At 45.7% G+C, this 14,392-nt stretch overlaps 1 protein-coding gene across 2 annotated transcripts in view; it reads right to left on the bottom strand.

Annotated features, from left to right (window-relative positions):
* FAM13A (family with sequence similarity 13 member A) overlaps positions 1 to 14,392 on the bottom strand; it is a 149,046-nt gene that overhangs the window by 112,256 nt on the left and 22,398 nt on the right. For both annotated transcript variants that reach the window (XM_081206972.1, XM_081206971.1), the window contains one exon: positions 5 to 164. In XM_081206972.1, coding sequence (XP_081063098.1) covers positions 5 to 164 — 160 coding nt within the window. The remainder of the gene's footprint in view (positions 1 to 4; positions 165 to 14,392) is intronic.

Below are 14,392 nucleotides of genomic sequence, written 5' to 3'. Positions count from 1 at the left end.
TCACTTTCACTAGTATAATTTTTGCTAGATCTTCACATGGGCGCTTTTCGTTCTCCTTTCTCGGGTGTTCCCATTCAAACAAGGCGGTGTAGTTCTCCAGCATTTGGGCCATGATTTTGTTGCAGATTTCCTGCTCCTTCATCCCTTCAAATCCAGAAGACACGCTGCAAAAACATGAAACAAGGTTGGGCACATTATAAATAAATGTGACGTGCCAAACGGCCTGTAATGAGATAGCTGAATGCCAGCCAAATTGGGCACCAGGGAACAGAAGCTTCCAGGAAGAACATCGCCATGGGGTAGTTGTGGTGAACTTGTGGCTATCCAGGGGTTATTGAATGACAACCCCCACCAGCCCCAGCCAGCATGGCAAATGGCCAGGGACGATGCCAGCTGTAGTCTGGCAAAATCTGAACCGTCACAATATGGGTTGTTCTGATGTAACTTCTTGAACCTAGTATGAAAGGAGAGAGAGAGACAGGAGGTTCAGGGAGATTTCGAGACACAGCCCAAACACGATGGGTTAGATCAGTGTTTCTCAACCTGTGGGTCCTCAGATGTTGTTGGACTACAACTCCCATCATTCCTAGCCAGCATGACCAGTGGTCAGGGATGATGGGAGTTGTAGTCCAACATCTGGGGACCCACAGGTTGAGAACCACTGAAGCTGCATCAAGCTGTTGCCTGATGTTGCCAGACTACAACGCCAGCCATCCTTGCCCATTGGGCTGGGCCTGCTGGAAGTTGTCCTTCACTAACATCTGGAGGGTACCAAACTGGGGAAGGCAGGGCTAGATCTTATATTATACTTTATTTTGTAAATATTGCATACAAACTGGGTTGGATCCAGAAGCAGTCCCTGAGCAGGAGACTCCCATCGGCAGAAAAGCAGGGGAGGCGGAGAAAGAGAGGCATTTCATTTATTTATTTTTTGGCTGATTTCCCCTTTTCTCTGCAGTTCCCAGCTGGAGTCCTACAACATAGAACCGTAGAGTGGGAAGGGTCTAAAGCAGCCTTTCTCAACCTGTGGGTCCCCAGTTGTTGTTGGACTACAACTCCCATCACCCCTAGCTAGCAAGGCCACAGCTCAGGGATGATGGGAGTTGTAGTCCAACAACATCTGGGGACCCACAGGTTGAGAACCGCTGGTCTAAAGGGCCATCTAGTCCAACCACCTTCTATGCAGGAATATCAACTAAAGCATCCATGACAGACGGCCATTCAACCTCTGTTTAAAAACCTCAAAGGGAGGAGAGTCCAACACATTCCGAGGGAGTCTGCTCCACTGTCAAACAGCTCTTACTTTAAGAAAGTTCTTCCTGGTGTTTCGTCAGAATCTCTTTTCTTGTCACTTGAATTCAATGATTTGGGTCCTACCCTGCAGAGCAGGAGAAAACAAGCTTCCTCCATCCTCCATGTGACAGCCCTTTGGATATTTGAAGATGGCTATCATCTCTCCTCTCTGTCTCCTCTTTTCCAGGTTATAGACCTGCAGGCTCTTCCTCCCTGCCCTACACAATGGTCTTCTGGAACCTTCCTCGCCTCAACCTTAACTGGTCATCGTTCTCCAAGAACTGCAACAGATCCAAATGGGACAGGATAGCCCAGAGGAGGCCTTGTTAGTGCTCTGCTACAATTCTCCAAGCTTGAGAAATGATGATTCAATCAGCAATGCATTTTTAAAATGGCTCGGCAAGGCATAAACGTCTCAGTCCTCATGAGAGCCAATTATTTCCCACCCTTCTAAAAGCCATTTCTCGAAGGGTATTGTGTTTGCCAGCCAAACAGCAGTAATATAGTGGCTAAGTACTTTTGGTAACGTAGAAAGAGTGCCAACAGAACAGTAAAAAATGCTTGTAAAGAAACAAAAGTATAGAATAACTTAAAAGTCACTTAGGGATCAGTGTGGAGCTATAATTAGAGAGGAGTTGATCCCTGTCACTTTTAATAAAAAATGCACTATGGCTGAGTCTTCTATTTACTCTTCAGTGGCATCTTCACAAATATCAAATGAGACAGCTGAATTATGAAGTGAAGGACATTGCTCTGAACCTGAAACAGCAACTTTTCCTCTTCCTCTGTTGTGAATGAAGTGAAGGAATGAGATGAGAAATGAGCCTAAGGGCTGTTCCTGATCTCAGAAGCAAAATCCAGACATTGTGGCAAACTGTAGTTCAGGGAAACTGAACTACGGCTTGTCGTTATGTCCAATTGGACAAACCATGATTGAGAAATGGCTGGCTGAACACATGGTTTGGGGTGAGTTTTCAGAATGCTAGCCTTACGATTTGGTGAGGTTTGAATTGATGCCTGAATTTGCATTTGCAGACCTCACCATTTTTTTTGCAATTTTTTTCCAGCTGGACTTACCCATTTTATCCGCTGCCATTTATAATGCTTGTTAATTTGTTACAGATATAAGTTGTTCATCATCTACACCTGTTGTACGTCACCCTGAAATCTGATCTGATGAGACGGTGGTACAGCAATGTTTACAATAAATGCCTCCACAAATGCCAGGCCATCACCAACACATTTGAATAAACAGGGCCACCTTAGTTCCATGCTACAGAAAAAAATCTCTCAACTCATTTTAGATCACAGCAGAAGCAGAGCTGAGCTTTCCCAGCTAAGATCAGCTGCCAGAACCCTTGCTATCTCTTAATCTCAATTTTAAAAATGATTAACCTTTTGTAGTTTTAGACTCCCTGCAGCCCCTGTTGATTTTTTTAAAAAAACCATCTGGAACTCATTTGTATTTTCATAACAACCTTTTCTATTACATGACCTTGGACTTCTCTTTAGATTTTATAATGGCCTTGTTATTCTCCTTATCGTTTACCTAGTACTTTGGAAGCTCTATTCAGTCCATTATACCAAACCATGGCTAAGAAAAATGACACCTGATTTGACAAACCATTGATTGTGACGGACTGGCAAAGCTGAATCAGAAACCATGGAGTGAAGGACTGCAAAATGGATTACGCTAACTATGGTTTCTGTGATATCTGAATGTACAAACCATGTACAAACTGCTGTTCATCTAGACTGCTGAGCAAGACAGAAAAAGAAAACAGATCAGCAGCACTAAACCATAGTTTGCCTGTGTGTTTGGATGCCCCAGCCATGGTTTGGATTCTCAACTATGGTTGGTGCAATGTCTGAATTGGGTTGAAAAGATTCAGAGCACCATACTACACAAGTAAGTAAGCACCACAGAATTTAATTGGGGTTACTCCTAGGTAAATGTGTACAGGATTACAGCATTAAACTGAGTTTCCTTGAGTTCTATCTAAGGATGTACCAGGAGTGAGTCAGAGACTAATCAGCTAATTTAGGTGTATGGGGATGGGAGAATGGTACTAGCCCAGCTGACTCCCCTTCTCTCCTGTCTGATGCCATGCTGAAAACTGATTTTACAAACTTCCTTCGTTAGCAAACATCACTTGAAAAAATGTCCAAACCCACTTGGGGGTGGGGGCATGGAATTGGTTCCATGGTCCTTTGATTCCCAGCCCATCTGTTCAATTACATTTTCCAACCAGATTCTGTCTAGCAATCCTCTTCCAATGACTTAGAGGTTTCTTGCTATCTGCATACTTTATCCCTTTCAGCTTATTAGTGAACAGAACTAACCTGAAACCTAATCTCCAACAGGCTTAATTGACAGTCTGAGGATTTCCTTGGTCACAACAGCAATTTCCCTAATTATCTCTATTTCAGTGATAATTTGCACCTCATTGAGATAAGGAGCAGTTGCTTCTGGTTGGTGCTCAAGTAGAAAAAGGCACCTGCCCTACATGGCCCTTTGATTCAAAAACAGGGAGAAGGCAGAGGGTGTCACCAACTTTTAAATATTTGGCAGTCTTATTTATTTCCAAATTTTATATCCTGTTATACTTTGTCTGTCCAGCCGGCAATATCTCATCGGTAAAGACAAGCAAGATTAATAAAAACAAAAAAGTGGGAGGGAGCGGCAAAGCAAATTAAACAAATCCAGGAAACTATTGAACAAGAGAATCAAAATCCAACCATAGAAACAACATCAGCTCAACTTGAAGCACTTCTCTAAAAAATAAAAGAAAGCAAGGTTTTTCCTCCTATCCTGAAGTATCTGTGTCTGGTGGGTTTACCTAAGCAATGACAACTATTTCACAATGCTGGCACCACAACTGAAAAGGCCCTGCTTCTAGTAGACATGTGCCAGACCTCACAGGGTGGAAGAATTTGGAGCAGTGTCTCCAGTGCTGAATGGAGTGTGTGGGGAGGCACTTTCCATTGTACTATTTTCACTCACTGAAGCATCTCCTTCTAACAAGTGGGAGATGGCTACTGCTTACAAGTTTCCTGCAGGCATCTGATGGGGCACCAAGAAAACAAAATGGTGTTTTCTTTCCCAAGAATCCCATCAGCCACGCTGGTGGGGCCTGATGGGAGTTAGAGTCCAACAAATTCTGGGAACCCAGAGAGTTCTTTACACCTGCTGTACAATTTTAAATGCCTGTTTGAAAATATCCAGGAGTGGGATGAGGTGGGGTGTAAGCAGGTTTCAGGTTTGCATTGAGAGTTGTTCTCCATCTTTTACATTATCAACCACTGGAGCCGGTAGCTTTTCCCCTACTACGTGTGAACTCTTGCACAATGGCCAGCTAACTAATGAAACTCTTTCACACTCTAGGCAAGGCGTACGGTTGGGTAAGCCACCACTTTGCAAAAGCGTGCAGGCAGAAAATGCTGCTGTGCCTAGTTAGCAACAAATAGTCTCTAAGGTCCTCAGCTTCACCAGAGGGGACTCTGCTAAAAAAATAGGCAGCATAAATATTACTGATGATAAATGTTACCAATGATGCCCTTGTGAAGTTTATTCTTAGCTCAGCAGTTCACATAATTTCCCAAGAAATGAAAGGCTCTGAAAGAACAGCCTCTTATTCTTGGTTATATTTCAGATGTGGGAGGGCAGGTGGAGGAAGGAAGAAGCAAACCTCTTTGTGGCTTTCAAATGTCAGGGACAAATTGCTGTTTTGTGAACTCCTGATAACAGTCAAGCTATTCCACATCAGATGGAAGGCAGCTGGGCCAACAGCATCTGCATTCTGCATTTAAAATGGACACAAAATGTCGATTGGCCGTTGTTCTATTTGTGTCGAGGTGACCTAGGCCAGGAGGAGCGTGACTGAAAAGGGACATCATTTCAGGAAATGGTCAGGGCAACAGATATTTGCAAACCTGAGAGCTGCGCTCAAGGACAGAAAAAGCGTCACACTGGCAGAAAGAACACTGCATTTTTAACCTTATGTTAAACAGATACCTGAACACATCAAAATTAGGGGTTGGGAACCTGGAGTCCTCCATGTTGCCAGACTCCCAACTCCTTCAGACCTAGCCATTAGGGGTGACAGTCAGGGATGATGGGAGTTCTAGCCTAACATCAGAAGGCTACAGGTTCCTCATTCCTGATGTCAATAAAAACAAGGTGTCTTCTATCATTGATCTACAAACCTGTGGTTGTGCTACAATGACTGTCCCTTGTTTCCCAGAAAAATGCTAAAGAGGCATTCAGCATGGCTGATGTAATTGGCTCTCTGCTGGTCCTTTGATTATACTAGCTACTTCAACCAATCCCCTTCTTCTGACTAGGTCATGGTCATAAGTAAGAGGTGACCCAATAACAAGATCAACTCTCATTGGCTCCCAATGGCTTTTCAATCAATGCCACAATCCATCCATTTTTATTTTATCCTAACCCTCCTGCGAGGGACACGGGTGGTGCTGTGGGTTAAACCACAGAGCCTAGCACTTGCCAATCAGAAGGTTGGTGGTTCGGGGGGCCACTAGGGGCGCATTGGAAGATGGCCGACAATACCATCTCTCCGACCCACACAGGGTAATTAAGAGGCTGTTATGGGAGTAGGCAGCCTCCCTTGTTGCCCCAACGAAATGGGGAACACTGCCCTTGCCTGCTGTGCCCATAAATCACCCCCTAATTCGAAAGAAGGGGGTGAGGGCCCTAGGCAGAATGCCCCCGTGTGGACCTTGGCTCTCCTGGACACTGTCTCTGATCGCGCACTAGCTGCAGCAATTTGGAATAATTAATAACAAAAGAAGCAAATGCACATATTTCAAGTGAAGAAGGGGAGTGAAGTCTGCTAATTTAAGTGACCTCTGCGAAAGAAGATGACGGGATGGAGAAACAGGAATATTTTACGATGAAGATACACCAAAGGCTGAGTATGTTGACAACGAGACTGAATGGGGGGGGACGGACCTTTTTTACTTTCCTTCTATGTGATTTACAAGAACCCCTCCTCATTAGAATCGTCGGTTGAACTGACCCAAGCAGGATGATTAAGGTCTGTGTGGAGATAAACTTTAACCAAAAGTATGCTTTATGGAAATCGAGAAGCAATAAGAGCTTTTGGAATGGCACAGCAATTAATTCGGAGTCGCCATCTTGCCAAAGGATTTATAGCCGGGAGGAGGAACGGACTTGTCAGACTGCATTCCTGGTGAATCTCCTCAGAGGTTTTGAGAAAGGAGGCAGATTGGTGAAGATTAATGACGCTAAGACTGTTTTGATGTATGGAAGTGATGTTATATGGAAAACGTCTGGATATGGCTACTGGATAAAGAAAATAATATCCACGCAGGATTACAAACTGTTCTAACCAGCTTGTGGAGACTATCAGAGGTCACAAAGAGAAAGGGAAAATATATGAAAATAACAACAAGAGATGTGGAAAAACAATAAGAAAAAACTGGATAGTACTGTGAACATCATAAGGTTAGATTTGTGGACATTAAAACAGCAGCAAGAAGCAAGAAGTTGATTGGATCCCCTTCGGAACTTGAAATATGGGTACCCCCAACAAAAATTTAAAATTCGGCTGTGTAATTTCGAATTTATGTAATTTGGTTTGATTTGATGTGATTGGTCGGTTAATAAAAAAATATTCTTTTTTAAAAAAGAAGGTTTTACATTATGTTCTTACGCAAGAAGGGACGCGGGTGGTGCTGTGGGTTAAACCACAGAGCCTAGGACTTGCCGATCATAAGGTTGGCGGTTCGAATCCCCGCGACGGGGTGAGCTCCCGTTGCTCTGTCCCTGCTCCTGCCAACCTAACAGTTCGAAAGCACGTCAAAGTGCAAGTAGATAAATAGGTACCACTCCGGCAGGAAGGTAAATGGCGTTTCCGTGCGCTGATCTGGTTCACCAGAAGCAGCTTAGTCATGCTGGCCACATGGCCCAGAAGCTGTACGCCGGCTCCCTCCCTTGGCCAATAAAGCGAGATGAGCGCCACAACCCCAGAGTCGGCCACGACTGGACCTAATGGTATGGGGTCCCTTTACCTTTACCTCTCCTCAGGATGACACAAATGTTTCTTCTTCCATTTACCCTCCTAGCCCAGGTTTGTGGCTGGGGCGGGTTTCGAATCCAGCTCTTCCTAGTCAAAGTTCAACACTCAACACGGGCTCTTTCCCAGTGTAGAAAAGAGCCTGGTGCAAAGTTGAACGAGCAACCTATGCCTGAAAGGGTTCTATATCACATTACCAATCCCTGAATCACCCAGCCTGACACAAATCTGATTAGAGCAGATCAGCACTGCATTAAAAAAATAAAGACTTCGAGGAATTTGATTACGTGGATGTGAAAACACCAGAACGACAAGTGAATCAGGCCTAGTTAACATCTGCTTTTAGGAGCATGGAGTCTCTTGCCACTAAAGTCTTGTCGCATCTCACCAGGGAAGCAATAAAAGCCATTTGCCCAAGCTTAGTTTGGGTTTTTAGCTGAACACTAGCTCTTACTGAAGAGTGTGAGGTCGTGAGAAATGTTATAAGCATTTCCCAAGACTAAACCAATCCAATTAATTAATTCACTTTTTAATGATGCAACTGCCTCTCCCCCAGTAGAAGCACTGAAGGCTATTAACAGGAGATGAAGAAAACATCATGTACCAAACTGGGCACTATTATAAGGTCATGGTAGCACTTTGTAGTTAAACATTCTCTAGGAAAAAAAAAGGAAGTGTAACTAAAATCGTTATGCAGGATTAAGTGGTAGGAGAAGGTAATCAAAACAAGCCTGCAGTTCACCAGCCATTTATCTTGGGCTGGCAGACTTGAAATTAGGCTTGCGAAAAAATAGGATTGGCAAGAGCAAGCAGTAGGCGGCAGGCTGTGAGGGCAAAGTGCATACAATCAGGTATACAAACACATATTTCCCCTGGTAACAGTTGTCCGGATGTGAGCTGTTGAAAACAGGTGGAAATATGGCTAAGTCAGAAAACACAAGGGTGCCAGGACTGATCAGATCTTCCAATATCCTGTCTTTGGGAATTACTAAATCCTATGTGATTAACTGAAGTTGCAAAACGTCTGCTGCTGGCAGCAAAGGAATAACCTTTCCCTAAGGTTCGTCAGAAGGGTGAGGCATAAGCAGGTGCCTGTCTTTCATCTGGGATTATTCCACACCATGGAAAATGCCCGAAGTACTAGTGTTGCAATTGCTTTTTCTAAGAGCTACCAAAACACACACACACACACACACACACACACACACACACACACACACACACACACTATTGTAAATCGAATAGCAAGCTGTTCCTTAAGAGAAATGGACAACAGGGGTGAGGATCCTGTCGACAGTGCAGACAAGGTGCATTCATGCTTGCATGGGGCTTAAGGTCACTTCCTCAGCTTTATTCTCTGAGCGGGATAGAGATTCTTTGCAACTCTTGTCTGCAAAAGGTGTGAACATTGGTAGTACATGCCTATCTTTGTTTAACTCAGCCGTAAGTCCCACTGATATAATGCTTACTCGGGGGTAAGTGTAATAGCCAAACCCTGTGAATGTTTATAGGAATGTTGCCTGGCAGCATATTTCTATGCACGCTTACTCAGATGCCAGCCTGAATAAATTCAATTGGATTCACCCCAGATTAAATATATATGGGATTGAAACCCCGACCCGCTATTTTGTGCTACTTTATGCAATGAAAGTTGGCTAGATTTTTTGGTTGTAAGTCGCTTTGAGTTGCCTTGAGCAAGATAAAGCGGCTAAACAACAACAACATACTGTAAATGTGAACTCAACCAAGTTTCTTCTCCATTCCACCCAAATGCAACTGCTAAAATACAGTGGTACCTTGGTTCTCAAACTTAATCCGTTCTGGAAGTACGTTCCTAAACCAAAGCGTTCCAAAATCAAGGCGTGCTTTCCCACAGAAAGCAATGCAAAATGAATTAATCTGTTCCAGACTTTTAAAAACAACCCCTAAAACGACGATTTGACATGAATTTTACTATCTAATGAGACCATTGACCCGTAAAATGAAAGCAATAAGCAATGTGGTTCCACATAGTCAAAACAAAAACAAAAAGAGCCGCAATTGAGAATGCCTGCCGGAAGGAGAAAACGAGGTGCAAAGAGCCAGAAGACCATTATTGAGACTCACAATTCCTCTAAAACAAAGAATCGGCAGAGAGCCAACGCCATCTGCCCTGGCTCAGAAACAGAGCGGGTTGAGGAAACCGAGAAATTGGAGCAAATAGAACAAACAGTGAGTAACAACGTTGGGGGAACCTCACCCCCCCTTAAGGAGGATCTCAATGACCCGACCCTCCTCCTCCCAGAGAAAGCTAATCCGTCCAAGAGGGCAAGAACAGGAGCAGGAGGGATTCCTCCCACTCCTAACGCTGACCGACCCATGCCTATAGAAGGCAGAGGAGCCTGCTTTCAACCAATTCGGGATACGCACCCCTACCAAGAGATTTGCATGTTGTCTGCAGATACTATGGTTCTGGTTCTCCAAAGACTGGATGAAATCCTCACCAGAATAGTTAACATTGAGAAACAATTGGATACTAGTTCCTCCCCTTTAAATGCCCAAGGGATGATAAGAAATGACTCTGTTAACAACTCACCAACTCAAACTATGGATGAAGTGAGGTCCTGTCAAGTCTTGCAAACGAACCAGATAATGCTTGAGATTCACCGATACACTCATAGGTGGATGAACCGCAGACAAATTACTATGTCCTTGTCTCAGCTCTTGAATTACCATTACCGAAATGTAGATCTAGAAAATTTCCACTTCCTGCCTACCTTGAGAAACACCATGCGCCTATTTATGACCTTTAGGTCATCAACCCTCCCATCTCGACTCATGGAGATAAAGGATACTCTATGGTGGTCCCACTCTCTCCGCCCAGTGAGGGTATTTAAAGACGAAACAAGGAGGCAATTGGTCCCTTGCATAGAGTCAAAGCTAATGCGGATAAAGGAAACCAAGCTCAACACTAGAAATACTAATTGCCCGAAGGAAGAAAAGAACTCTGTAAGCCTAGAATTACAAGACCTGAAGAAGAGGCTAATGAGTATAAAGACTGAGATTTCTACCCAAAATATAAGGACAGTAGAGCCTAGAGCACAATATTTAAAGACGTCCAATAGCTCTTTATCCCATAGAAAGACATCAGTGCAACTCCCTGTTCCCTTTTCAAACGACACCAAATTAGATGAGGAATTTGGCACCTCCGACATTTCTATGGCAACAACACCTAAAGAATTCTATGTTGCTGACAATCTGGAGATATCCAGCACCAACTCTACATCTGGACCTTTGCCTAATGTTCCAAAAACTTATCAGAATGATCAGCCTTCTCTACTGTACTCCTGGCAAGACAGGATGGACAGATATTCCGAATTCGAATCTGGCTCTTTGTTGGCCAGTGATCCACATTTTATAACACATACCTCATTAATACTTCCACAGCCACAGATAGAACCAACAATCCTCCAATTAACCCAGGAGGGAGAGGGGGATTGACAGTTAATGAAACACCATGGGACTGTCCCCCCCGCTTGGGGTGCGGTTGGTTGGGTTTTATCTTCTAGGGATACTTACCCTATCAGACCTCCACCTCTTTCCCATACCATTTTGACCCAGGAGTCCTGGCCCAAGGATGACTTGTTATTAAGGGGATGTTACCCATCTATTGGGGAGGCTAGTATGGGATCTAGGATTTCCACAATTGAAGGGCTAGGGAGGAATGGCGGTAGGGCTAGATATCTCTATCGGCGAAGGGTTTTGAGATGCAGTGATCCTCGAACCCCTTCCAATCTACGCCCCATCCCAAGGGATGAGGGTAGGGAAAACAAGGATTACACACCTCCGTCATTGGTGCTGTGCAATGCCAGGTCCATAGGCAACAAAACTGCCACCATGCGTGACTTTTTTGTCTCGCAGGGGATTGACCTGGCTTGCGTGACGGAGACCTGGGTACGGGAAGGTGAAGTAGTCTCCCTACATGAGATAACACCCCCAGGTTTCTCTGTCCTCCATCAATCGCGGACTGTAGGTCGGGGGGGAGGAGTAGCATTATTATTCCGGGAGGATTGCTCTTTCAGAGCTCTGCCATCACCGGCGATCTCTGGCATTGAATGTGTTGGTCTCGTGTGGGGCACCAAGGAGAGCTTGGCTGTCTGGCTGGTGTACCGACCACCCAGCACATCTGCAGCCACCCTGTCAGATCTGCTGGAGGTGGTGGCGGGCTGGGCCTTGGAGTTCCCAAACCTACTGGTTTTGGGAGACTTCAACGTCCATGCCGATGCCGCTCCCTCCTCACAGGCTCTAGACCTAGTGACTTCCATGGCAACACTAGGGCTCTCCCAGTTTGTTTTGGGCCCCACTCATCAAGCAGGCCACACGTTGGATCTGATCTTTGGGGCTGGCATAGATGTGATCATGCTCCCTGCTGTGAAAGTGCCATGGTCTGATCACTACGCTTTAAAAGCCAAGATTGACTTCCCGCTCCTCCCCGGCTCGGGTGGCGAACCTATTTGGGCTCGTCCGCGAAAACTGATGGATCCTGATAGATTCCGACAAGCCTTGCGGAACCCTGCTCCTCCTGGCGACTCATTAGATGACCTTGTTGAGGACTGGAATAACCGGCTCTTGGCAGCCATTGATGAGATCGCGCCTAAGCGCCCTCTGCGACCCCGTCGAAACCGGGCCCCTTGGTTTACTGAGGAGCTCCGGAAAATGAAGCAGGATCTCAGACGGCTAGAGCGAGTATGGCGACGGACTCGTGACGGAGCCTCAAGAACATCTTATAGGACGCTTATGAAAGCCTATGAGATGGCTATGAAAGCTGCTAAGAAATCTTACTTTGCAGCTTCCATTGCATCCGCTAGCTCTCGCCCGGCACAACTTTTTAGAATAATTAGGTCAATAACGTCCTTAGGAGGACAACCAAATTTAAGCACAAATTCGACCCACAGCTGTGAGGCATTCGCGAGCTTTTTTGCGGAGAAAGTCCTGTTGCTCCGCCGTGACCTCCCTGCCAATTTAGACACAGTGACTGAACTGGAGGCCCCTCGACTGACTTCAGGTCCAGTGTTGGACCATTTCGATCGGATACTCCCTACTGATGTGGATAGATTCCTCCAAGTTGGTAGGCCCACCACCTGCCTCCTTGATCCGTGCCCGTCTTGGCTGATTAGGGAGTGTCCAGATGTTGCGCGGACCCCCCTGGTTGAAATTATCAATTTGTCCCTTGACACGGGGACATTCCCAGGGGAACTGAAGGAAGCAGTGGTGCGTCCACTCTTAAAGAAAACTTCATTAGATCCCTTAGACCTATCCAATTACCGCCCAGTTTCAAATCTTCCATACCTGGGTAAGGTAATTGAGAGAGCGGTTGCTGAACAGCTTGGTAGGTTTCTGGAGGAAACATCGGCATTAGATCCATTTCAGTCCGGTTTCCGTCCTGGTTTTGGGACGGAGACGGCTCTGGTTGCCCTAACAGATGATATTCGTAGACAACTGGATCGAGGCGGGTCAGGACTGCTGATCCTTTTAGATTTGTCAGCAGCCTTTGACATGGTCGATCATGATCTTCTGGACCATCGCCTTGCAGACGTGGGGATACAGGGCATAGCCCGTAACTGGTTGTGCTCTTTTATCTCTGGTCGGGGACAGAGGGTGGCACTAGGGAGGGAAATGTCGTCACGCCACTCCTTGGTGTGTGGAGTGCCGCAGGGCGCAATTCTCTCCCCAATGCTTTTTAACATCTTTATGCGCCCTCTTGCCCAGATTATCCGGAGCTTTGGGCTGGGCTGTCATCAATATGCTGATGACACTCAGCTCTATCTACTGATGGATGGCCACACCAACTCGGCCCCTTACACACTGACCAGATGCTTGGAAGCTGTGGCTGGATGGTTTCGTGGGAGCCGATTGAAACTAAATCCTTCGAAGACAGAGGTCCTATGGCTAGGTCGGGATAGCATGGGGATGAGGGACCAACTCCCTTCTCTTGCGGGGGCCCAATTAGTGCCATTGCCTTCCGTTAAGAGTTTGGGTGTAATCCTTGACGCCTCCCTTTCCATGGAGGCGCAAGTCACAGCAACAGCCAAGGCGACATTTTTCCACCTTCGCCGCACCAAGCAGTTGGTCCCTTACCTTTCCCGCCCCGACCTGGCCACAGTGATCCATGCAACAGTCATCTCCAGGCTTGACTACTGTAACTCGCTCTACGCGGGGCTGCCCTTGAAGCTGTCCCAGAAACTCCAGCGGGTACAGAATGCTGCAGCGAGGCTCCTCACAGGGTCTCTGCCATGGGAGCATATTCATCCAGTGCTTTTCAAGCTGCACTGGCTCCCGGTGGAGTACAGGGTCAGATTTAAGGTGCTGCTTTTGACCTTTAAAGCCCTTCACGGCCTAGGACCCTCGTACCTACGGGACCGCCTCGCCTGGTACGCCCCACGGAGAGCCTCAAGGTCCATAAATAACAACACCCTAGTGGTCCCAGGCCCTAAGGAAGTTAGATTGGCTTCAACCAGAGCCAGGGCCTTTTCAGCACTGGCCCCAACTTGGTGGAACGCTCTGTCTCATGAGACCAGGGCCCTGCAGGATCTGATCTCTTTCCGCAGGGCCTGTAAGACAGAATTGTTCCGCCTGGCCTTTGGATTGGAGCCAATTTGATTCCCTCCGCCCCCTTTTTCTTTTTTCTTTTCCTTCTCCTGCAATGAGGCTCCATTTTAATATTTTAATGTTCCATTATTTTAATGTTGTATTTTATTTTTGTTTTTAAGTTGTAATCACTCATCTTGTTTTTATTATTGCTTGTAAGCCGCTCTGAGCCCGGCCTTGGCTGGGGAGGGCGGGGTATAAATAAAAAATTATTATTATTATTATTAAAAACAAAAACGCAAAATAAATAGCAAAAACAGACAGATCTCTGCGTAACACTCAAAACGGAAGTGTGGCACTCAAAACAGAAGCGTAAAACTCAAAACTGAGCACGTTCGGCTTCTGGAAAAAAGTTCGCAAACCGGAACACTTACTTCCGGGTTTGCAGTGTTTGGGTTCCAAGTTGTTTTGAG

This window comes from Podarcis bocagei (assembly GCF_964188305.1).
Source record: "Podarcis bocagei genome assembly, chromosome: 9".
NCBI classification, from domain to species: domain Eukaryota; kingdom Metazoa; phylum Chordata; class Lepidosauria; order Squamata; family Lacertidae; genus Podarcis; species Podarcis bocagei.
This window is presented reverse-complemented; position numbering and strand designations above follow the sequence as displayed.